Here is a 26,707-nt window from a genome sequence, read left to right as displayed (position 1 = left end):
ATTCATGCTTGTCCCTGTTTATGGCTCGCTTTGCACAGGAAGGAGTTGCAGGAGCTGCAGAACCTATACAAACAGAACAGTGCACACACAGCACAGCAAGCGGAGCTGATCCAGCAGCTCCAGGTTCTGAACATGGACACACAGAAAGTACTGAGGAATCAGGAAGACGTCCACACAGCCGAAAGCATATCATATCAAAAAGTACGCTTCTATTCTGTCATAAAAATGTAAATTTATATGGATGCACTTATACAAATATATAGAATTCAATTTTTTTCAGATTTCAACATTTCTTTATTACTACTCCCTTTCATATATGTTTCTTCAAAATTAAAAATGAAATACAGCTCAATTTGGTAATATTTAAAATTTTGTGACTTTTCTATATGGCTGTTAAAGTTGAAACATTTAAAATATAGATGCAAATTTACTCTGTAGGATATTGTTTTTATAAATTGGAATTTCGATATCTACTATGAAACATACTGTGACTGTAGCCCCCAAACCAGAAAGGATTTGGGGAATGGAATTTCTCAGCCTTCTATTATGAGAAATCACTCCTCTGTTATGGTTATAGTTTATGACCTAAAGCAGTCTTTCATTATAGAATTGTGCATTGTTTCATTGGCAAATCTGCACAGACACAAATGGGTATGCTGAGGAAGGCTTCAGGGTCAGTATTTTCCAAGGATGTTTCTCTTTTTTGTCTGCTTCTTTTAAGTAGTCATTTTACTTTACAGTTGTTTTAGGAACCACTTAAGAAGGCTTACCCAGCTATTTAGGCATGCTGACTGACTCAGCAACAATAATTATGGCTAGTAATTAAAAAAACCACCTTTATTGAATTCTTTATGTTTTGTGTAGTGTACCAAGTTATTTATAGAAATAATTTGGTTTCTGTATAGGTCAATCTCATAAGATTGATTTTATTCCTTTTTAATAGTTGAGGCAGCCAAGGCTTAGAGTGGTTAAATAGTGCAATCTGTGTTGTTGTTTTCTATTTAACTCCCTCTTCTAAAAAAGGACCATGAAAATCCAATACCTATAATTAACATTTTTATGTTAGTAGTAATAGTAAATAACTATTAAGTAAACGTTAAGCACTCATTTTTAAATAATGCTTTGGAACAGTGGTTTTCAATCTGTATTCTGTGTTCCTCTAGAGTTTCCCTCAGGACACAGATGATAACGAGGGAAGGGTAGCGCCTGTTCTCTCCACTTAGAATAGAGCCGCTTCCTCTTTTTGTTCTGTATGGTGGGATTGCCTATTTTGCTTTTGCCTCCAAACCAGGCTCCATTGCTAAAATGACTTGGAGAATTGGATCTTATTAGTAATTTTAATTTTTTCATCCTTTTCACTTGTATATTTACCTCAAATATTTTTTTCTTTCTTAATTTTTGCTTAAAAGCCCCCCACCCATGGCAATTTATATTCAAATACATCTTTAAGGTTGCTTGGTAATAACCTCATATCCCTTTTCTCTTATATGCTAATACTTCTTTTACTCTTTCTACTCTCAGCAAGAAAGAACTTGGTAAAGAGGAAAAAAAGCAGTGTTTCCTTGGCTATTTCATTTTTCAATCTTGTGTTCTAAGAATTTTTTTTAGTTGCTTGACTAAAAATTTAACACAAAATGTTTCAGCCTTAATTTTACTTTTTGGCTGATTTTCTTTAGCAATCCCTACATAGAGCAGCCATCTCTTTTGTAACCTACTTGAGAACTTTTGTAGATTCTGAATCATTTCACACAATTGAATACTTAAACATTTTAAATTAAAATAATTATTACCAAAGTATTAGATGCTTGTGATAAATTCTTCAATAATACAGAAGTGTATGAAATAAAAATATAAAGTATTCTGCCTGCCTACCTGAAGCCCTTGCCCCAGAAGTAACCACTCTTAATATTTGAATGTATCTGAGAATTTCTCTAGGAGAACAGAATATTTTAAAATTATTTTCTTTGTTAATTATACAAACATTACAAGAATACATTATTATAAGAAACAGAAATAATAGTATAGAAGTCCTGATACTGCTAGTCTAACAGACTCAAATACCCTTCCACTCACCCCAATTCATTTCATCTGTCCCCAGGGATAATCATCTGAGTAGTCGTTCCAGACCCTTTTCATGCATTAGGTATTAGATGTGTGTGTACATACACACATAATCACAAATCGAGGCATGTTATAATTTTAATATTTATTAACTTACACTGACTGTTCTTTAACTTGTCTTTAACTTGTTCTTTAACTTGTCTTTAACTGTTCTTTAACTTGTTCTTTAACATTTTCAAAAATGTGCATTGGATGTATTTCCACGACAATACATAGAGTTCTGGCTCTCCTCCTGCTCCTCTTTGTCCTCCAGCATGAACACATATAGTGTGGATTTATAATTTGATGATTATTACGGTCTTCCTCCCCAACTTTTTGTTGTTACCAACTTTCTCATAGAAGGAGATGTTCCCCATCTCTTCTATAGCATCATTTCCTTACTGGACCATTCCTAACCACATATAAACAGGCCGTTATGTCTCTGATCTGGGGAAAAGAACAAAACAAACAATAAAAAAACATGTATTGACCCCCACTATATATATATATTCCTTCCTTCTCTTCCTTTTCCTTTTCCAGCAGTATTCCTTGAAAAACTTAAGTTTTCTTGAAGTTCACCTCTCTTGTTCTCTCTTGAACCAACTCCAGTCAAGTTTTTACCCCTTTCATTCACTCTTCTAAAATTTCTCCTCTCAGAATTACTTGTGACCACCACATTGCTCAATTCAGTGATCATATATCAATCCTCATTTAATGTATCAGCAACATATGTCTTAGTTGATGACTCGCTATCCTTGAAATACCTTCTTTCCCCCACCCCCTCTCCTGACTTGCAGTGCACTACGGTTGTATAGTTTTCTTCCTTCAATTCTAACTGTTCCTTTTCTTTTTCTTTCACATCTTTTCCTAGTCTCCATGTTGTCTAAATGTTAAAATGTCCCAGGCCCTAATTATAAGATGTTTTTTTTCCTGTGTTTAAATTCACACCCTAGGTGATTTTATCCAGTCACCTAGGCTTTCAAAATCATAATTGTCCATATGATGACTCCCACATTTGATTATCTACTCTGGATGTCTTGTGTGAACTTTAGGAAAGATATACATACATATATATCTATATATGTATATCTATCTATCTATATACACACACACACACATATACACATATATACATATATACACACATATATACATATATACACGTATATACATATATACACACACATATATATTTTTTTTTTGAGAGAGAGAGAGAGCGAGCAAGCATGAGTGCTCCTGTGCCCAAGTATGAGCGAGGGAGGGGGCAGAGGGAGAGGCAAAGAGAGAATCTTAAGCAGGCTCCATGCCCAGTGAGGAGCCCAGTGTGGAGCCCAATGCAGGGCTTGATTTCACAACTGTGAGATCATGACCCGTGGCAAAATCAAGTCAGACATTTAACCAGCTAGCTGAGCCACCAGGCGCGACTAGGAAAGAGTATATCTAATTGTGTACTTAACATTTTTTAACTTGTGTGCCTAATAAGCATCTCAGATTTCACACCTTCAAACTAAGCTATTGTCTGCTTTGCCTTCAATACATGTCTGAAATTCTGCTACTTCTACTACCCCTGTTGTCACCATTCTGTCCAAACCACTATCATGTTTCACATGAATTCTTGGAATAGTTTCTCACTTTATTTCTTTCCTCCTGACCTTATCCCCTTTGAGTCCATTATCGACACAGATGTCAGGATGTTCTTGCTAAAACTTAGTAAGTCCTTCCTTCCTTTACCTCCATCCATTGGTTTCCTGTCTCATGAAAAATAAAACTCCAAGTTCTTGCTATAACCTGAGAGACTGTACATGATCTGGCTCTTCATTACCTCTCTGATCTCATTTTTGCAATCTCTTCTCCTTAATCTCTCCACTGCAGCCACACTTAATTCTGTTTTTTTCCCTTGAGCATCCAAGTATTCTTCAACCTCAAGTTCTTTGCATTTGCATCCTCTTCCTGAAAGCTCTTCCCCCTGATGTCTGCATAGGTAACCTTTTTACTACCTTTATTCTTCACCTAACAGCTTAAAATCTACAGCTTAAAATCTAGTTGATCACTGATAATTGAGTAGCAGGAGTAAGATGATGTTGTATGTATGTATGATGTAAGTAATGTATGTTGTAATAGCAGAAGTACATAGCTTGGACCTTTTCCTATGTTTAGGGATAAGAGACTCCCTTTGATGAAGTGATATATGTGATATTTATTCTGAGAAGATAAGAAGACATCAGTGAAGCAATTTAATTTCTTATAATTCTTCTTATATGAAATCTACCTTAAGTCATAAATTCCCTAGTTAATGTCTTTACCAAATTGGGAGAAGTAGAGCTTATCAAACTCTAATTTGGAGAATTTTGAAACCTTATGCATGTTTCCCCAGGATTATGACAATGCTCCAAGAATCATTCTAGATAATGAGAGGTTTAATGGGAATATATTGTGCTTATGAATAACATAGAGGCAGGAAAAAAGAGCAAACTGACATCTGATGCTAAAGATCTGGCTTAATTTCCCTATTTAGTCTATTTCTTGTACTCTCTTTTCTCTACTTTTTTTTTTCTTTTCTCCACTTTGAATTCCTGTTTCTTCCAACTTGTTCCTCAAAAGTTACTTCTTAGAGGTGCTGTGTAGGAAACTTAACTGATTTTTTACTTGATACTCATTCTGAAATTTTAATTCACTTTGTGGTATTTTAATTTTAAAGTAATTTTAGATAATTATAGTTGTTCATTCATAAAGTTTTCATTAGTATACTCACCTACGCTCAATTCAGAAGTCCTTGATTATTTATTTATATTTTGTGAATTTTGCCTGAAGTTAGTAGATACTACATTTAATTTTTCTTTGGTAGTCTATGTGTAAATAATTACCCATCAAAACACAGAAAAAACCTTTTATAATTCCATCTCCCAGAGGCAAATGCTGTTTAACATTTTGAATATTTTTTCAGTTTTTTAAAGTGCATTTTAACATATCTGTGGATACACTAATATCTTTTATTTCACATTATATTAAAACAATATCATGACATATAACTATTTTGGGAATAGCAATATATTTAACCATATTTCCAGTGTTGATCATGTATGTTGTTTAAATTTTTTACTATTATAAATAAAGGTGCAATAAACATTTCCTTGTTGTCAGTTCAGACCATTAGTATTCATTAGAGAGTATGGAATATGCAGACACACACACACACACAGACACACACACACACACACACACACACCTCACACCCAGGCCTAGGAAACCATTCCTTTTATGAAAAAGCTAGTAACATCATATTAATGCTTTACAGTTTACTCTTAGTTCATACATAAAAAAGCCTCATTTAAGTTATTAAATGTTGAGAATGCACAGGACATCATGAAGTTTGAAGGGGACCTGCCGGCCACATGAGAGATGATCAGTAAATGTTAAATTATTGAGCCTTAAGGAGTTGTGTGCAATGATATACCACTTTGGATAATGCAGTTTAAAAATCTTAGATTCTTATTTGAAAGTAAGAGTATTTTCAAACTTTGCAGGCATATTTTTCTGTCTTAATTTAAATATTCTAGTCCACTTAATGTTTAACTATTTGGGTGAGTAAATAGTTCTAAAGTGGTAAAATATGGAGAAACTAAGAAGACAAGTAGAAAGGCCATCTAGTTGGAGCACAATCATAAATAAACAATATAAGATTTTATGATAAGCCAAGGAGAATCTGTGTTTCCATTTACACACATTATTTTAGAAACACATGATATAGGCTGAGGCACAATGCAAGTCATATCCAGCAACCATATAGTAATAGTGGTGAACATTTATTAAGCTTATTGTGTATTAGCAACTGGGAAAATGCCTTTTGTGTCACTAAGTCTCACACCAACCCTATGTGGTATATTATTATTATTCCTTATTGTTTTATAGATCAAGTATTGAGGCTTAGAATATTGTTTAAAGATGGTAGAATTCAACTCTAGGTGATCTTGGGTCCAGAACCCACAATCTTAAACTCTATTACAAAGCCCACTGTATCATTCAGTTATACATAGAATAATGTGGTCTTAAACGTTCTGTAAATAGATTCTGTAAACTTGCATCATTCATTCTCATCAAAATTCTTTTAATGTTCAGTAACTTTATGTTGGGAAATTTATCTTGATACCTAAGTTAAACGTTACTCAAAAGAGTTCATTGCTGGGTGCCTGGCTGGCTCAGTCAGAAGAGCATGTGACTGGTTCTCAGGGTCATGAATTCCAGTCCGATTTGGGGTGCAGTGCTGACTCCATTACATCCTTTTTGGTGAAGAGGGATCCTCGCATGTTACTATCCTCTGTGCAAAGGGCTGTCATCATTGTTCTTCAGGCACTCTTTGTCCTGGTTATAAAAATGTAGTTTCTTTTATTATGCTATGGCATGGCAATTTAAAATTTTTTTTTAATTAAAAAAAAACTTATATTCATTTTTGAGAGAGAGACAGACAGAGTACGAGTGGGGGAGGGGCAGAGAGAGAGGGAGACACAGAATCTGAAGCAGGCTCCAGGCTCTGAGCTGTCAGCACAGAGCCCAACACAGGGCTTGAACTCATGAACTGTGAGATCATGATCTGAGCGGAAGTCAGATGCTTAGCTGACTGAGCTACCCAGGCATCCACGAGTTAGGTCTTCTTAATTTACTATTTCTCATGGAGTTTCTGTTTCCTCTGTGCTCTTTCTTTCAATTCTCTTCTCTTAACTCTTTTTTTTTTTTAATTTTTGTTTTCCCTCCATTTCTCCTCCTTTCTCTCATTTATTAAGTTGATTTATTCCATAATATTCATTCCATTATCAGGAAAGATAAAATTAGTTGCCCTCAGCGGTAAGTTGAGGGGAACCTGAAAGGGAGACAAAGGTGAAGAGAGAAAACTGGAAAAAACTTTGAGCCCAGGGAAGAGGTGAAACATATTTTTCCAGAGGTACCCATAACAAATCATTAGTCTTATACACAAAACCTAATAATGTGGAGGGCTCCTCTGGAAGAGACAGACCCATCAAAATAAATAAAAGTAAGCTAGTGTGTTTTCTTCTGCTGAGCCTGTAGCCATTTATAAGTTTTAATTGTTTTTCTACCTTTGCACATCATTTATATACATGTGTGTGATATAACTATAGATAGAGATTGCATAACATTTATAATTTCCAGACCATCTAATATGTTTGGGATACTATATATGTGTTTTATCGCTTTTTGTACTATTTAATGATAATTATATGACACAAGCTAATATCAGTCTGGGAAAATAAGGAGTTAGCCGATGCATTCTTTCTGTTTAAACCGCATGTTAAATCAGAGTTTCTCTTCTCATTTTTCTGCTGCAAACAGATGTGGTTTTCAATTGTAGAACTTATTGTCTCAGTCAGAGTAACAAATAGTATACTTAATCACTAAATAAGAAAAATTTTATTCTTTAGCCAAATTAGTCATTGGGTCACAGAGCATATGCACTTCCAAAATTGTAAAGGTTCATAAAGTATCTTGTTCCTTAACACTAATAAAAATGAGGGAAGGAGAGTACTTCAGTAGAAGTCCCTGAAAATTAAAGGACTTGGAGTTTGGTGTCCTGTTTCTGGAGATAACTTGCTTTCTATCCCCTAGAGATCCTCTTAACCTTTTAAACTTTAATTTCTTCAACAATAAACAGCATCAAGAATAGTAAGCATATTAAATTATTTATGGATTATAATGTACTTGTAAAGTGTATAAGGGAATGTATGATTAAATGTTTTTATAGGCCAGAATCTTGCAAAAAATTCTGATCCATTTCAGCTTTTTGGACTCTAAGGGGAAAGAAATTGTCAAGAAAAGGGCCTGTCTGAAGAGTACTCTGAACGATTGTTACTGCTAATAAAGTTACTAATTCCAGATGCTAAACCAAAGCAGATGAATTAATTTGTTATATTACCTAATTTACTCACTTGAGACTGTTTTGACTCACTCTACTGTTATTAATATTATTATTATTATTTTGCCAAGTTTACTGATGGCCTGGGGCCTAGAACTAACAATGGCTGCAGGGCTGTCTTTGTGTCCTTTACTCTGCGTCCACAACTGAGTGGGCTTACTGCTGTTGAATAAGTGAAGTCCAATCAGCCATCAAAGAAAATAGGCAAGTAGGAGATGCGTATTTGGAATAAGAACCAAGGAATAAAAGAGTCTGTGCCAATTCCTGGAGCAGAGCTGGTCTAGATGATTTGTTCTGGGCCTTTTTGATTCTATTCCACCTGCTGCTGGGAAGGATGGATATTTTCAGAGAAAGATAGTTTGCCTCAGTATCTAGAGTTACATCAGATCAAGCCAGAACAACTTCTGAATAGGAGTGTACCTGTGTAAACTGCATGGCAGAGCAAAGTGGAGAACACAAGAGAGCAGTTAGTCTATTTTTACAGAGGCAAAAAAGAGGGGAGACGTGAGAGGAGACAAGAGAAAAGAGATTAAGACAGTGCCTTCTTTCATGTACGAATAGGCTCAGAGCCTTATATCTGTGAAGGAAGATCCCAAGACATGACACTCAAAGAAAATATACCACACCCTTGGCACTAATGGTCAGAAATTTATCCTCTGTCCTAACCACACACTATCATTCTTCCTGTACCTTGAGCAGTGTAAGGGGAACTATAAGTTTTGCTTTGTCAACACTTGATCAATGTTCATGAGATTCTCAAATATTTGAAATTTTTAAATTCTTTTTTTTAATATTTTGAAATTGAGGTATAATTTGATATTTGTAAGTTATTTAACATTTTAAATATCTTACTAATATTTAATTTGTTAGTATTATTTTCCTACAAAAAGATTAATTTGTATTGATTGGGTAAAAGCTGATTAGTATTATTAAAGCATACAAATAAGAGAGAAAGTAGTTAAATAATCTTTTAACTGACTCTGTTACTGCCCAACTACTATGCTGTTGGGCAGACCTTCATTTATCCTAGCTTCAAATGTCTCTAGAAAGTTTAGCTCTTGTCTCCAGATTTTGCTTTTTCCTTTTCTACCTGAACTCAATCATGAAAGCAGCAACACAGCACAGGTAGGTCACTATAAGGCCCACTCTGATCCCTTCATTGTTCCTTAAAGGCTGTCAGGTTCCTACTCTCTCTTCCCTTCTAGACTGATGCTCTCAACTGTGGAAAGGACATTGGACATACTCCCTGGTGTAAAGGTAATTGAGAGGGAAAGTACAGACTTATTTCCTGAAATTCTTTATAAATCATAAAGGCAACCCTTCCTTTGTAACAATTGCTTAGACTTTGGCTGTAAAGTGAAATGGGTTATTTGAAGTATCTACAATAATACAGTGGTACAATCCCTGATAGGACATAAAATGTATATTGAGTATATTATGTCAGAGTGGTTTGGAGGATCTTGTTTTTATTACAAAGTATGTGTCTGAGAAAAAGCATTTAGAGAAGTTTTTCAAACCTTATTAAATTTTAAACTTAAAAAAAATTGAAGTATAGCATACATACAGAAAAGTACTCTGGTATCTTTTGTGTAGTTAAATTTATTTCCGTGAGGCAAGGCCAGCTAATGGAAGATTCCCCCAATCTTAAGTTGGGTGAGCAAACCTAAAGACCTAGTGTATTAGCTACATAATTTTGAGCTTGGGAATTTTGCAAACTCCCAAATTTGAGCAAAAAACCTTGGGGATTTTTGCTTTGTTATAAGATCTTACTACCTCACTACTAGCCCTACTAAAAAACCCAAATATTGTGATTCTTAGGTCACTTTCCCAGTGTCATCAACAAATATACATATGGATTTTTTATGTAAATCAGTTATCACAAATTGAATTACCCCTTTTGTCACAATTTTAAGTTAGGAGTTTCATCACCAAGTAAGTTTATGAATACTGGAGGAATACCATTGTGAAACATATGTGACTCTGTATGAAACCACTTATATACATGCCACATACTGTCTCACTTTTAATAAACTCTAGTTTTAAATTTATTTAATTCATGTTGCCTTGAGTTAAAAAAAATTTTAAGTTATCTATCATGGCTTCAGAACATGTCTTCTATTTTATCACACTCTGTCGAAGGTCTTCAGTTATCCCCAGTTGCCTACAGGAACAAGCGCACCTTCCTTAATCTGGTGTTCAGGAGTCTTTACATTCTGTCTGTTGTCTTACTGCTTGACTGTCTCTTGCTATTCCTTCTGCCTCCTCCTCCCCTGTTGGCAGCAGTAGATGCTAATTTATACTAAGTGGGACTATATCAGTCAAACTTAATGAACTCTCAATGAAAGACTCTTGGTTTTTCCTTTTTTTCTTTCAAATGTATATATTGAGTTCAGTTGGGTTGATATATCTTATGCTCCCTGTCTCTTCTTATAACAGTACAAAACGTTTTCACGTTTCTGCCACCTTCAGAATGACTTTTTGTTTCCATTCAATTCCTATAATAGTATTATGGCTCAGTTCAGGTCCTTTCTTTTTCATAAAGCCCTCTAATATAGCTAAGCTGAAAGTGTTTTCACCCGCCTTAGGAATTTTAGCATGCTTTTCCTATATTACACTGGCCAGTAATACATACTGCCTTTTTAATATCAATTGTAGTTTTATATTGATATTTGATTGTATTATTTAGTTTTCCATTTGTTTATATCTTGTTTCTGGAATATTAAAATCACTTGAGGGCAAATATTATATTATATGTAGTCTTTATAGATATGTATATGCATGTGTGTATATTTACACAGACATGATTGTTTTATTGATTGTTAATAAATTTGGATCTATTTTTTGAAACAGCTTTACAATGAGTTACATATTTGCTTTGAAACCACAAAATCAAGTGAAGCTATGCTCCGGCAAAGTGTTGTTAGTCTTCAAGATCAGCTATTTCAAAAAGAGCAAGAAAATGCTAAATTAAAAGAAAGGCTTCAGGAATCACAAGGAGCACCCTATCCTTTACCTCAAGAAAGTGATTCAGAGCACTCAGAACAGGTGAGAGACATTTTCTAAAAATGTTACCCAGTACAATATCAAATTTTCTCCTACAATTGACTAAAGCACATTTAAATAAATTTATATATATCAGAATGTAAGTGTTGGAAGATGGTTTTATATTGTGCTATTTTTTGTACTCTTTGTTGACATCAATGTTATGTACAATATGGATTCATATAGAAACGCATATAGAAATATAGGGTGGGCTGCCTGGGTCACTCAGTTGGTTAAGCATCTGACTTCAGCTCAGGTCATGATCTCATGGTTTGTGGGTTCGAGCCCCATGTTGGGCTCTGTGCGGACAGCTCACAGCCTACAGCCTGCCATGGATTCTGTGTCTCCCTCTCTCTCTGCACCCCCCAGCCCCACCTATGCTCTGTCTCTCTCTTTCTCTCTCTCAAAAGTAAATAAACATTAAAATAAATATAGGGTATAACTGGCATAGTTATGATGATGAAACACTTGACTGAAATATAATAATGAACAGCAAATTAATAGGTCATGCCCATTTTGAGACTTTTAAATTGAATGAGGAAATGGAATGGAAAGAGTATAAATTGGAAGTCTCATAAAGTAGTTGCATAATGCCAGGTATATGATACTTACTACCATTTAGTCCCAATTTTGCCACTATCTTGATGTATGTTTTTGGACAGGACCTTTCTACCTACTTCCTGGTGCAATTCCAGCTTCTGAGGTAGTGCAAATGTAAAGATAAATATGCAGGTTCAGGAGTCAGGTAAACCTGGAATCAAATTACAGCCCTGCCTGTGAGCTTTGTGAACCTGAGCAAGCTTCCTAACCCTTTAGCCAAAGTTTCCTCATGAACAAAAATGTTAGTGTTATTGCTATCTATATCATAGAGTTTTGTAAGCATTAATGAGAGAATGCATATCACGTGCAGAGTTTGGCACATAGAAATGTTCAGTGATATCTCTTTAAGATAATCTTAAAGGTAACTTTCAGCTCTAAATATATAGTGTAAGGGGGTGCTTGGGAGGCTCAGTTGATTGAGTGTCTGACTCTTGATTTTGGCTCAGGTCATGACCCCAGGGTCCTGGGATCAAGTGTCATGCAGGCTCTGGGCTGAGCATGGAGCCTGCTTAAGATTCATATTCTCAATCTCTCTCTCTCTCTCTCTCTCTCTCTCTCTCTGTCTCCCTCTGCCCCTTTCCCCTGCTCATGTGCTCTCTCTCTAAGTAAAAGAAAAAAATTCAAAATATATGTATGTATTGAAAGAAAATAATCTCATTCCTGTAAGTTTATTTAAGTGCTAAGGCACTTGGCGTTTCTTTACATTTTATAATGTATTAATTTAGTTCAGAAATGGAATTAACACAAACATATAATTGAGTACTTAAATGGTTATTAATGATCCTTTAACAGTAATTTTTGTATCTAGCTTATTTTGTCTTGCTAACAATTCAACCTTAGGCAACAGTTTTTAATATAATATAATATAATATAATATAATATAATATAATATAATATATAATATATAATTTTTTAAAGTTTATTTATTTTGAGAGAGAGAAAGAGCATGAGCAGGGGAGAGGGGCAGAGGGAGAAGGAGAGAGAATCTCAAGCAGGCTCCATGCTGTCAGCATGGAGCCCGACTTGGGGCTCGATCATGACCTGAGATCATGACCTGAGCTGAAATAGAGAGCCAGACACTTAACTGACTGAGCCACCCAACCACCAAGACAGCAGTTTTTAAATTTGTATTGTATTATATTACATTTTTTGGATAACAGGTGCACAGAATTAATCATAAAATTTGTATCATGACATAGTATTATGTTACACACCTAGGCTTATTTTAGTTATTTTAATTTACTTGTTTGTTTATTACAATAAATGGCCTTTGTCCCATCAACTAATCCAAGAATAGAAGATGACTAATGACTTACATCTACTTGTATGCTCCTGCCCTATCTGGTACCCTGATTCTCTCACCAAAGTTAACCACTAAACTGTTAATATTTATTTATTTTGAGAGAGAGCAGGGAAGGGCAGAGAGAGAAAGGGAGAGAGAATCCCAAGCAGGCTCTGCACTAACAGCATGAAGCCCGATGCGGGGCTCACTCTCACAAACCATGAGATCATGACCTGAGCCAAAATCAAGAGTCTGATGCTCAACCAAGTGAGCCACCCAGGCACTCCTCATTCTGATTATTTTGGTTTTATCGCCTTAAAATTATGAGGAAGTAATATGTTGTTTAGTTTTATAATTTATAAAAATACCATAATGTGTTGTTGCCTGGGGTTTGGCAGTTTTCATTTATCATTATGTTATTAAGATTCACTTATGTTGTTTGGCTTAGCTGTTTATTTATTTTTACTGATTTAAAATTTTCCATTTTATGTGATTATATCATAAGTATTTATACATTCATTTCTAGATAAGTATTTGGGTTATTTAGGTGGAATATATATCCAGGAATGGAAATCCTGGGTTTAGAGTATAAAAATGCTACTTTCACAAAATACTTATTTTTCAAAGTGGTTTTCATAAATTTTACTCCACCAACAATATGTAAGAGATCTGTTGATTCCCATCCTCCTTAACACTTAGTATTGTCACACTTCGTAGTTTGTTGGCAACTAATTCAAGTATGATTTTTTATTTTGATCTTAATGTGCATATCAGTGATAAAAAAACATCTCTGAATGATTACTAGCCAAGTGCATGCCCTCTTCTGCAAAACTTCTATTTATGACTTTTATCCATTTTTCTGCTGGATTCTTATTGATTCATGAAAGTTATTTATGTTTGTTTTTGAGACAGAGACAGAGCCTGAGCAGGGGAGGGGCAGAGAGAGAGGGAAACAGAATCTGAAGCAGGCTGCAGGCTCTGAGCAGTCAGCATAGAGCCCAACTCAGGGCTTGAACTCAGGAACCAGGGAGATCATAACCTGAGCCAAAGTTGGACACTTAACCAACTGAGCCACCCAGGCACCCTTAGTTTTGCTTATTTTTAAACCTTACACTATCTTTTTTTTTTGTAACTGTCCTTTATCACATTGAGGAAGTTCCCACTATTCATAGTTTGATGAAAGCTTTTTCATGAACAGGTATTGAATGTATACAACACATCTTTTAAGATGATAGTAAGGCTTTTCTCATTTATTCTGTTAACATGGTGAATTACATTGATTGATTTCAATTATTAATTTAATTTTGCATTCCTGAAATAAATCTAACTTTGTTGTAATGTTTTATTGTTTTTGTATATTGCTGAATTTGATTTGCTAATGTTTTGCTTTGGATTTTTACATCTATATTTATGAGGAATATTGGGCTATGGTTTTCCTTTCTTGAATGTTTCTTGTCAGATTTTTGTATCATAGTGATGCTGGTGTCCTAATAGAAATTGCAAAATATTCCTTCTTACTAGAAGAGTTTGGGTAATACATACTGTTTCTTGCTTAATATAAACACTGAATGCTTTCCTTCTAAGGTAAGGAACAAGTCCATTCTTTTCAACACTGTACTGGAGATTCTAACTAGTACAAAAAAAGGCAAGAAACAAAATCACCAATTACAAATAAGAAAGTGAAACTCTTTTTATTCACAGACAACATGAACATCTGTATAGAACTCTACTGAATCTATGGTAAAGCGCTTAGAAATAGTAAGTAAATTTAGCAGTATTGCAAAATACAACATCACTTTATAACAGTTATATTTCTTAATATTAGAAAGAAATAATTAGAAATTGAAAAATTTTAAATACCATTTATAGTAACATCAAAGCCTATGTAATAATTAAGGATAAATTTAGCAAAATACACACTTGATCTATACACTGGAAAGTACAATGGACATACATACATACATACATACATATATACATAAATGGACAGCTATGCCAAATTCATGAATCAGAAGATAAAATATTGTTAAGATTCAGTTCTTCCCAAATTAATCATTCATTTTATTCCAATCACAATTCCAAGAAGCTTTCTTTTCCTTTCCTTTCCTCTTTTCCTTTTCTCTTTTTCTTTTCTTTTTTTTTTCTTTTCTTTTCTTTTTCCTTTCCTTTCCTTTCCTTTCCTTTCCTTTCCTTTCCTTTCCTTTCCTTTCCTTTCCTTTCCTTTTCCTTTTCTCTTTTCCTTTTCCTTTTTTCTTTTCCTCCCCTTCCCTTCCCTTTCTTTTCTTTTTCTTTTTGAGAAATATAAGCCAGTTCTAAGATCTGCAGGGAATGGCCAAGGCCAGGGACCTAAAAGAGCAAAATCAAGTTTCATAATGAAAAAAAATTAGAGAAATTACACTATCTGATTTTTATACATATTTATCAGGCTAAAAGAAAATCAAGATAGTGTGGTATTGGCATAATTATTGACAAAATAATTAGTAGAACAGAACAGAGTCCAGAGAAATACCCACTCATATATGTCACTGTATAGTAACTTTTGAAATGAGGATAGGGTAAGTCACTTTATTCTTTTTTAAGAATGTTCTGTATATTCTTGCTTTGTTGCTTTTTTATAGAAATTTAAAAAAAATTCATGTTTGTTTTTGAGAGAGGATCAGTGGGAGATGGGCAGAGAGAGAGGGAGACACTGAATCCGAAGCAGGCTCCAGGCTCTGAACTGTCCGCACAGAGCCCAACACAGAGTCTGCTGCAGGACTGAAACCCACGACTGTGAGATCATGACCTGAGCTGAAGTTGGATGCTTAACCAACTAAGCCACCCAGGCGCTACGTATGGAAATTTTAGTATCAGCTCATCAACTTCATAAATAAGCATTTGTTTAGAAATTGTTTCTAATTTAACTTGTGATTTTCTTCTTGCCCATTTGATAACTTAGATGTGTATTGCCTCCTTTTGAAATATTTAGGAATTTCTTTTCCCTGTACAGATCTTCCTTAACTTACAATGGAGTTATTTCCCCATAACCTAATTTGAAAATAATGTATGTTGAAAATGTGCTTAGGGCACCTGGGTGGCTCAGTCAGTTAAATGTCCAACTTTGGCTCAGGTGATGATCTCATGGTTCGTGAGTTCGAGCCCCATGTCAGGCTCTGTGCTGAAGGCACGGAGCCTGGAGCCTGCTTCAATTTCTGTGTCTCATACTCTCTCTGCCCTTACCCCACTCACACTTTGTCTCTCTCAAAAATAAACAGTAAAAAAAAATTTTAATGAAAAAGAAAATATCCTTAATATATCTAACCTACCAAACACCACAGCTTAGCCTAGCCTATGTTAAACGTACTCAGAATACTTACATTAGCCGACAGTTGGGCAAAATCATCTAGCACAAAGCCTATTTTGTAATAAAATATTGAGTATCTCAGGTAATGAATTGAATACTGTACTGAAGGTAGAAAACAGAATGGTTGTACGAGCATGGAATAGTGGTAAATGTTCTTGTGATCGATCATGTGGCTGACTGTGAACCGAGGCTCACTGTTGTTGCCCAGCATCGTGAAAGAGGATCCTACTGCAATATCACTGGCCTGGGAAGAGATCACAATTCAAAATTCAAAAATACAATTTCTATTGGGTTCACATTGCTTTCTCATTATCGTAAAGTTGAAACATCATACGGCTGAACCATTGTAAGTCAGGGACAATTTATATGTGTTATTTCTATTCACTCTACTATATTGTGGTCAGAAATAGTAACTGTATAATGTTACTGTATTTGAAACTTATTGAGACTTGTATCACCAGAATATGGTTTATGTATAGTTGCAAATAATTTGTATTCTGCAGCTTTTAGGTGGAGTGTTCCTTAAATATCAATTTTAATTATGTCATTGTTGTTGATAATGTTCAGATCTTCTGTCTTTAATGATTTTTGTATTTAATTTTTTATCAGTTTTTCTGTCAGTTGCTAAGAGAGAGGTGTTAGAATCTCCCAATATGATTATTGATCTTTCTATTTATCCCTTTAATTTTATTAATTTTTGCTTCACATGCTTTAAAGGTGTTTTATTTACTGTATACAATTCCTGATTATCATGTCTTCCTGATTACTTGAACTCTTTTAATTATAATAATATTCTGTTGACTTGAAACCCAATTTTATGTTAATTGATCCTATCCAACTCTTTAATGGTTACATTTTACATGGTATACCTTTTCCCATCCTTTCTATTTCCACCTATAGGTGTCTTTATGTTAAAGTAGTAGGGTTCTGTGTTTTTTATTCATTATGGCAATTTTTTTCCTTTTCATTGCAGTGTTAATTCACTTAAAGTTAATAAAATTACAAGGGCACCTGGGTGGCTCAGCCAGTAAGCATCAACTTCAGCTCAGGTCATGATCCCCCTGTTCATGGGTTTGAGCCTTGTGTCCAGCTCTGTGCTGATAGCTCAGAGCCTGGAGCCTGCTTTAGATCCCTCTCTCTGCTTCTCCCCAGCTAACACTCTGTCTCTGTCTCAAAAATAAATAAACATTAAAAAAATAAAAAAAACAAACATATACTTAAATGATTTAAAAAAATAAAGTTAAGGGGCGCCTGGGTGGCTCAGTCGGTTATGTGTCTGACTTCAGCTCAGGTCATGATCTCACAGTCTGTGAGTTCGAGCCCCACATACATATATATATGTATACATTTTTTTTTTTTTAGAGAGAGAGAGACAGTGGGAGAGGGGCAGAAAGAGAGAGAGAGAGAGAGAGAGAGAGAGAGAGAGAGAGAGAATCTTAAGCAGTCTCCATGCTCATGCTCAGCACAGAGCCCGATGTAGGGCTTGATCCCAACACTCTGGGATCATGACCTGAGCTGAAATCAAGAGGTGGACACTCAACCAACTGAGCCATCAAGGTGCCCAAACTCTATATATTTTTAAGAGCAATTTAAAAATTTCTGTTTCCTGTCTTCTGGACCCTGCTGTTTCTGATAATAAGTCAGAGGGACTTTGTTTCATTGTTTACTTAAATGTGATGTTCCAGCTTTGTCTAGCTTCTTTTAAAAAAATAATTTAGTTTTAAGCATTTTAACTACTTGTTTCCAAGTATGGTTTTCATTGTAGTCAGCCAGCCTTCTTCCAGTTGCTGGGTTTCATGATTTTTGTAAAATAAATAAATAAATTAATTAATTAATTAATTAATAAAAATAAAATTTGTTTGTTTTTATTTATTTCAGTAAGTTGGGGAGAAGTGTTGACATTGTTTCCTCAATTATTTTTCTGACTCCTTTCTCCTCTCCATTTGAGATTCCCATTTCACTTGTATTAGACTTTTTAGTGTTGTCAGTGAGATCAGTGAGTCTCTCTTCATTTTTTCAATCTTAATATCTATGTATCTTCAAATTAGCTAATTTCTGTTAATGTAATTGACCTTAAAGTAACTGACATTTCTGTTATCCCTAATTTGCTTTTACGTCTTTCTGTGAAATATTCTTTAAATATTGTATGTTTCAGTGCTGGAATTTTCATTTGATTCATTAGTATAGTGTTTTCCTATTATTTATAGGAGTTTTCTTGTTTGTTTATATCTTGCAAACATATTTTTCCTTAGGTCCTTATTGTAATAGTTAAAATAGGTCTTTTAAAATCGTTAAATTTTAATTCCAACTTTTGGGACTCCTTGGGTTTGTTGATTAGTGGTTTTCTTTTGCTTTTGAATGTGGGTCACAATGTTTTCTCTGTGTCTAATAATTAGGGATTGTGTAGTGTATATTGTAACAGATATGTTATAGATACTCTGGTTTCTGTTGTACTACTGACGTAAGTACTGAAGTTTTTTTGTTTTGTTTTTAATCAGAATTTAACTAGGTTCGACTTAAACTCTAAGCCCTAGTTCCCTTCAGGTTGGTGCAGTTAAATTGCTTTTATGTTCTTTTCACCTATCCAGATTGTTTAGAGGTCTGCCTAGTTGCATGAATATTTGAGGTATTAGTCATACTTTTTTCTCTTTTCTAAAATTTCCCCTTTCTGGTGGCAGTGGCAGGCCTAAACTTTGTTCCTGTAAGTTTCTATTGGAATTTTAGCCTTCCGACCCAGTATCTCTTGTGGCCACCCTCAGGTGAAAATTCATAAAAATGGGAAGATCACTCAATGGTGTTCTATTTTCCAAGAATCAATTCTTGTCCAGATTCTTCCTCTGTTGATTATTCTCTATTATCTTCAGATGGTTATTTTTATATTTTGCTCAGTGTTTAAACAGTTATATGTAGAAGGCTTCATCTGAGAGGATCAACTCGGCCATTATTGTAAGTGAACTCCCCAGTCTTTTGACTTTGTAGAGTGTAACTTACACCTACTTAATCACTTTAATGCAATGCAAGGAACTTAATACATTCTCCTTTATCTCTTCACCTTTTTTTGTCTTCTTTGTCTTATATTTTGATCCTATATATATATTTTACCCTGTAAGACATTATCATTATTATCACTAAAAAATTAGTATTCATATAGAATTTTTATTCATCTGAGTGGTCTTCCTTCTTTTCTGCAGTTCTGTGTTTCTGTCAAGGATCATTTGCCTTCTGTGTTAACACTCCTCCAGTATGGGTAGATCTGAGAGAGCTGAGGGGAGAAAAGTAAGGGGTGACCTCAGAAACGTAGATGTGGGCTCAGGTCTCCTAGGGCCTTGTTAGGCCACCATAAGGATGTAGGTCTTACCCTAAGTGAGATGGAAATTCATTGGTGTGTTTCAAATAGAAATGTAGCATGGAACCTATTGGAGTGTTTCAATCAGAAGAATGATAAGATCTAACACAGTTTTCAAAGGATCACCCTGGCTGCAATACAGAAAAGACACTGCAGGGAAACAAGGATGAGAACTGGGGGACAAATTTAAGAGACTGCTGTGAAGTTAAAGATGAAACTCAGTGGGTACTTAGATTAAGTTGTGAGACATAGTTTGAGTTTGGAAATATTCAAAGGTAGAGCCCACAAGATCTGAAGGTGCCTTAGATGTGAAGTATGGGAAGAAGGGAGGAATTAAAAATGAATCCAGGATTCCCAGGGCTAACTAACTGGGCAAACAGGTTTGCCATATTCTGAGGCAAGAAATATTATTCTAGCATTTCTCCTAGCAGGAAGGAAGACACTGAAGTTATACAAAGAGAAGTGGAAGCCCTGACTCAGGGAAATAGTAATAGGAATGGAGAGAAATGGGTGACTTGGGATTTTGCTACAACTTAGTAACATATTCTTTATCATGTCATTACTGTAACTCTTCTTGAGGATTTAGTCCACCTAGACTCATCTTTTCATTTATCCATTCTTCCATCCATCCATTTGTTATTCATTCATGCATTAATCAGTTACATAGTCAGTGCTTATTAAAATTCTGCTGTATTCTAGGTATGAGATTTAATGTGAAAGAATACAAAGAGGAATAAGATAGTCTGCTTTTATGAATCTTATAGATAGCTATGCAGATAAGAAAGTAATTATTATAAAATGTGCTATAATGGAAGCATGAGCAAACTTTGTGGAAAGAAGCTTTACAAGGAACGTGTGTATGGAGAGGAAGAGAGTTGTCAAAGCTTTCACAGAGAAAGTATACTGTATGTCAGTTTGAAAATTCTTTAGGAGTTTTACCTTGGTGGAAATGAATTGGCATAGGCCCTGAGAATAGTCTAGGGAAGTGCTTCTCAGATTTAAATATGCATCCAAGTCACCTGGTGGAGGGGGTTGTTAAAATAGATTCTGATGCAACAGGTCTAGACTGGGGCCTGAGAGTCAAGTTCCCAGATAAATGGTGCTGTGACAGTTTGTCCAGGCATCAGTCTTTGATTAATAAGAGACTGAGTGGACAATTGGATTATACAGTTGAGGGAAAATGGTAGGAGTATTCTTTCTTCTGTTTTTCCTATCCCTAATTTATATTTTTCAAATACTTATGATGGGACTTTTTGTGCATGATTTTTGGGGGTTACATTTAGAGTAATAGATTACAACATAAATTCTGTGGTCTGGATCCCTTGTTACCTTGGACAGGTTACTTAATTTCTCTAAGTCTCAGTTTTATCACTTGTAAAATGGGTATTATAAAAGTACCTACCTCACAAGAGTTTTATGAAAATTACATGGTGGGCATTTAGAGTAATAGGTTACTAATTAGTTGTCTTAATATATAGAAAAAGCACTTCTTGTGTCATGTTAGTAAATTTGAAATGTTTTCCTATATTGGTGGTGATTTATCTTCTCTTCTTCCTGATCTCACTTATAATTGGAATTATTGGTAAGCTAACTGACAGGGTTTGCCACAGAAAAGGGCCAAGCTAATTGGTTCATATGGGATTGAAACCTGTGACCTTTGATTTCTTAGCACCCTGCTCTTTACTAGCTGAATTCTGAATGACTGCCTATTCTTATTTCAGAGTGCTTGTTTATCTTTCTCATGCAGAAGTTCTGTTTTTTTGCCTTGGAGGAATATCTTGCAGTAGAGGACAAGAAAGAAACCTCAGCCTTACATTTACCTGTGAATGAGATTCACTTCAAGTGGCTAACAGCAGACCACAAGATTGGAGTTGTGAATTTTAACCACATGCTTGTTTATTTTTATTTTGTAGGTTTTTCACTGATGATCTATTCCTTCCTTTCCTAAGTGGCAGAGAACTGTTTTTCTGTATGTTGTTTTCCTTTATGTTCTCACTTTCTTTTCAAAAATTTTATTACTAAATCTTTGAAATCCACAGAAAGATAAATGTAATGTCTATGTACCCAACCAGTACTCTTGACGTGCTCCTCTTTGATCCCATTTTACTTATTTTCCTAACGGTAATCACTCTCTTGGATATTAATTTAAAATTTTTTAAGACCTCCCTATTAAAACTGTTTTCTTAAATAATTTATCATTTGGTATTTTTTTATTTAAACCTTAAAAATATCTTCCTCTTTGTCTACTATGCTCTGAAACTGGTTTTTTTTTTTTTTTAACTTTATTTTTGTAAGATAACTCATGGCTGTTGAGTGTAGCTATACCTTTTTCCCCTTTCTCTGAACAGTCTATTGTATAGATGAACTACAATTTACTTATCCACTCTTTTTGTCAGTGAACATTTTTTTTAGCTATAGGAATTTTTACACACTGCTGCTATGAACTTTGTAGTACATGCGTCCTTACCCACATGTGCAAGACTTTCTCTAGGATATATTTCTAAGGGTGAAATAGCCTGTCATGGATATGCAAATGATCAGGCTTACAAGAAAATGCCAAATTGCTTGCCATAGTGGCTGTCTAAATTATAGGCTTCTTAGTTGCATTCTTAAAAGGGATAAAATAGTATCTCATTCTGGTTTCAGTTTGTATTTCTTTGATTTCTAATGAGCTTGAGCATTTCACGTTTATGTTACATGATATACCTGTTTGTATCTTTTACTCATTTATCCATTAGAATGCTTGTCTTTTTGTTGAGGTTCTTTATTTTAGATGCTAATCTTTTGTTAGTTATTATATTATTGACCATAATGTAAGGTTCTGTATTACATAAACTCCAGATCTCTGTGGCTTAAAATAATTTATTTCTTCTTTACATAGCTCTCCCATGTGAGTATTACTTGGATTTTCAACTTCTAAACAGTGATTTAGAGATCTAGGCTCCTTACATCTTTGGGCTCCGTTAGCTTTCAGTTTGACTACTAAAGTCGTGCTGTAATCATGTCTACTCCAGCCAAAAAGAAGGGAAAAGGGGCCTAGAGAAACATATGTAGGAAGTTTTTATGAATAAGGCTTCAAAGTGGCACATATTACTTCTGCCAGCATTATTTGGCAAAGAATTGCAAAGAATATTGGGAAATATGAGCCCCCAAATATTGGGAAATAAATATGTGTACATTTCCAAAGAGAGGAAGTGAGTTTAGAGATCAGACAGTAGTCTCAGCTTTCAGTTTTAATTGTTGCAAATATCTTCTTGCGGCTTGTCTTTTTACATGTTCTATGGTGTCTTTTGAAAAATGGTTATTAATTTTAATATAGTTGAATACCTCATCATTTTCTCTTAGACTTTGTGTTTATTGTATCTTGTTTAAGAAATCCTACCTTATCTTGACCTCAAAAGATATTTTTGTCTAAAGTGTTATAGTTTTGACTTCTACATATAAGCCTTTATGTGGAATTGATTTTTGTTTATTGTGTAAAAGATTATTCAATTTGGTTTTTGAAAAATCTAAGAATCTGTCTGTTTCAGCACTTTTTATTGTGTTAATAATCAGCCCTTTTGTCAGTGATCTGCATTGCTTCCTTTGACATTTTTTATTTCATGTGTAAGTGGGTCTGTATTTAAGTGGGTCTGTTTTAGACTCTGTATTCTTTTGCATTGGGTAATTGTTTGTAATCTCTGAAATAACAACACTGTGTTATTATAGCTTTATAATGAATATTGATATCTGATACGATAGGTCTCTTCAATTTATTCTTCTTCAACAGTGCTTTGGATATTCTTGATCCTTTACTCTTCAGTATAATGTTGTAACCAGCTATCAAGTTCCCTGAAAAATGTTATGGGAATTAATTGGGGAAGAATTGACATTTTTAGCATTTTAAATCTTTTTTATCTGTAAATATGCTATGTCTACTTCAGTTTAGGACTTCCTTTTCGTTTAAACAAAGTTTTATAATATTATCCATAGTGGTCGTATATCTCTTTATTAGATATGTAATATCTACTGTCTCTTATTAGATTCTGAATGGCTTACATTTTTGTTGCTGTTTAGCTACTTGTCTTTTTGTTCGATTTTCTGTTTCTTCTGAATAGCAATGCAGTTGATTTTAAAATGTTTATCTTATATCCAGTCACCCTGTTAATTTCTTATTAATTCTAATATGTCTTATAGATCCCTCTGGGTTTTCTATGTGGATAGTCTGTAAATTATGGCACTTTTTTTCCCCTTAAAAATCCTAATGTGTTACTCACAGAACAAGTTACTCTCAATCCAAAGTTTTACTATATATGTAGTATTTCTGTAGTTAACTCAGGCACAGAAATCATTTGTTGTAGTGACATATTTGTTCAGTGAGATTAGTTTTATTGATTTAATTAATAAAATATATATTGCCTGGTAAACAATCAGGGTTAATTAATTTAAAAGTTAAAAAAAAATCCTAATGTGTTATACCAATGTTTTTACATTTTACCATACAAAAGTTCAATAGAAGCAGTAAGAGTGGGTGTACTTGTCTTGTTTTTTAATTTTAAAGGTAATATTTCATCTTGGATAAGAAAGTTAGCCATAAATTTCTTATAGATACTTTTTATCAGTTTAAGGAGCCTGATTAATATCATATATAAATGGTGGTAAATTTTATCAAATGTTTTATTTTTTGATACCTGAGCCATTCCCAACCTTTCATAAGCTAATTCATTCATTTTACTGATATTTTATTTGTTTTTTAAATCTTTATTTATGAGGGTAATTGGTCTGTTATATAATTTTTGTATTGTCTTTATCTTGTTTTGCTAATAAGACTAGCCTTGTGCAATGAGTTATTGAGCTAAAGAGAGAATTAGAAAATTGACCTATAAACCTCAGAATGTAGTACCGAAACACAACATAATGGGAAATATGAAAGAGTTTAAGTGGATATGGAGGAGAGAATGAGAAGTTCAAACCATGTCTGTTTATAAAAGGTAAGGTAGAGAAGAGAGGCATGGCAATAAACTCGGGCTATATAATAGGTTTATTCAAAACTTACAGGTTAGTTTGACTTTAAATCTGCAAGCTTTTTACTGGTTCATTTTTTTGGGTTTCTCTAGCATGAGAGTATGATAATTCCATAAGAACTGATATAAGAGTTAGGGCTTTTATGATGATAAATCATCATAAAAGGCAAAATGAGATTAGTTCCAGTGAATTCAAGACAGGTAGTGGTGGCAGGTTGTATACTGAGGATACAAGGAGATGTAAGGAAAACTAGACCTTAGCCCCAGTGCTTAGCCTCTACTTCAGTCCAGAAGGTGGCAGAAGACCTAAGAAGGGAGGCCTGCTATTAGGTCCTAAGTATGCTTTCACTTTTGCACCCTACATGTGGCTCTGTGTGTGTGTAAAGGTATGCAAAGAAAATGGAGAATACATATTTTATATAGTTGGAAACATACAATATGTAAATTTGTAAACTGCTTGTTCAATTACCATTTCATTATAATAGGATTAAATGTTTAAAAACATTTTTGACTCCCTAATAATTTAACATAAGAAAGTGCCTTTTTTTCCCCACCTTTCAAATGTTTATTTTAGACTCTACCATATTGGACGCAATGGTTACAAAGTTGTACAAGTCCTTGTCCTTTGAGGCTTGTGGTTAATAAGTTCCATCATTCTCATGACTAATGGCCTGTGTGGCCTGGTGATTCACAGGAGCCTATAAGATATTTTTATTTACTTAGTAGGTTACTTATTTATTTTTGGTAACGTTTTAGGCATATACAACCAACTACCCTAGGCTATGACGTTTTGTGTTTTCTTTTAATTCAAATATAGTTGAGACACAGTGTTACATGTTGTACAGGTGTACAACATAGTGATACAACATCTCTATATGTTATGCTATGCTCACCACAAGTGTAGCTACCATATCTCACCAGACAATGCTGTTAAATTATCATTGACTATATTCCCTGTGATGTGTCTTTTATTCCCCTGACATACTCATTCCAAAACTGGAAGCCTGTTTCTCCCACTCCCCTAAGTGATTAGTATTTAAATTTCAACAATGCTTATTGAATGAACACATGACAAAATGTATATCCTACTCCAAACCAATTTAGGCTATCTCACAATGATCAAGTATTCTTTGACAACAATTACAGTAAGTAGGAGATAGGAGCATTAGGGAATCAGCTTTCACAAGGGATTATCTAATTGTGATGTGGAATACTTACACATGGACTAAAAGTTTCTGTTGTCTTTTTAGCAGTGCTGAATTGACTTGGTAGAATTTGCCATTGCAGCAAAGGAGAAAAAGATGTCAGTATTAGTTAGCTTTGTTTTCTTGCCAGTCAGAGGGGCTAGTATTGATAGTGGCTAAATGTCATCAGCTAAAGTATTTTAATTTCTCAGTTGGTAGAGAGGAGATTGGATTGTACTACCTTAACTTAGGCTCAGAATGCTGTTAAGCCTTGTCATACTGTAGTTGGGATGTATGTTAGCATTAATGATTAATTAGCTTTTTATGATTTTTACTTTATTATTGTTTCAGTTATACTTTTTTCCTCCTCATTTTTAACATGGAAGATGATCAGTTTTGTACTTTCTTTGGGAGGCTTACTGTTACAGCCTCAAAATAATTTTTAATGTATTAGGATAAAATGCCATTTATAATGTACTTTAAAATCATGTTTCTCACCATCTTATTTCACACTTAACTAATTTAGAATTTATATATAAACACATTTTGAAAAGCTGACTTATTCCACAGCATTATTTTAAGTGAAAACTGCTTTGACTTAACTATACTCAATGTTTATACATATATACTTTATAAACTTTTTTTTAACGTTTATTTATTTTTGAGAGAGAGAGAGAGAGAGAGGGTGAGAGAGAGTGTGAGCGGGGGAGAGGTAGAGAGCGAGCTAGGGAGACACAATCTGAAGCAAGCTCCAGGCCCTGAGCTGTCAGCACAGAGCCCGATGTGGGGCTTGTACTTACACGAGCTGCAAGATCTTAACCTGAGCTGAAGTCGGAAGTTTGACTGAGGCACCTAGGTGCCCTTCATTGTTTATATTTTTAATT

General features: G+C 34.4%; 1 protein-coding gene across 7 annotated transcripts in view; it reads left to right on the top strand.

Moving 5' to 3' along the window:
- The window catches only part of CNTLN (centlein), a 311,458-nt gene that overhangs the window by 125,108 nt on the left and 159,643 nt on the right, over window positions 1-26,707 (top strand). For 4 of the 7 annotated variants that reach the window (XM_053205061.1, XM_053205060.1, XM_053205058.1 and 1 more), the window contains exons 7-8: window positions 39-201; window positions 10,874-11,068. In XM_053205061.1, the coding sequence (XP_053061036.1) occupies window positions 39-201; window positions 10,874-11,068 (358 nt within the window). The remainder of the gene's footprint in view (window positions 1-38; window positions 202-10,873; window positions 11,069-26,707) is intronic. The other 3 variants (XM_053205064.1, XM_053205063.1, XM_053205059.1) reach the window with 1 other exon arrangement.

Source organism: Acinonyx jubatus, chromosome D4 (genome assembly GCF_027475565.1).
Source record: "Acinonyx jubatus isolate Ajub_Pintada_27869175 chromosome D4, VMU_Ajub_asm_v1.0, whole genome shotgun sequence".
In the NCBI taxonomy this organism is placed as follows: domain Eukaryota; kingdom Metazoa; phylum Chordata; class Mammalia; order Carnivora; family Felidae; genus Acinonyx; species Acinonyx jubatus.
The sequence above is the reverse complement of the archived record's forward strand: the minus strand, read 5'-3'. Positions and strand labels throughout refer to the sequence as shown.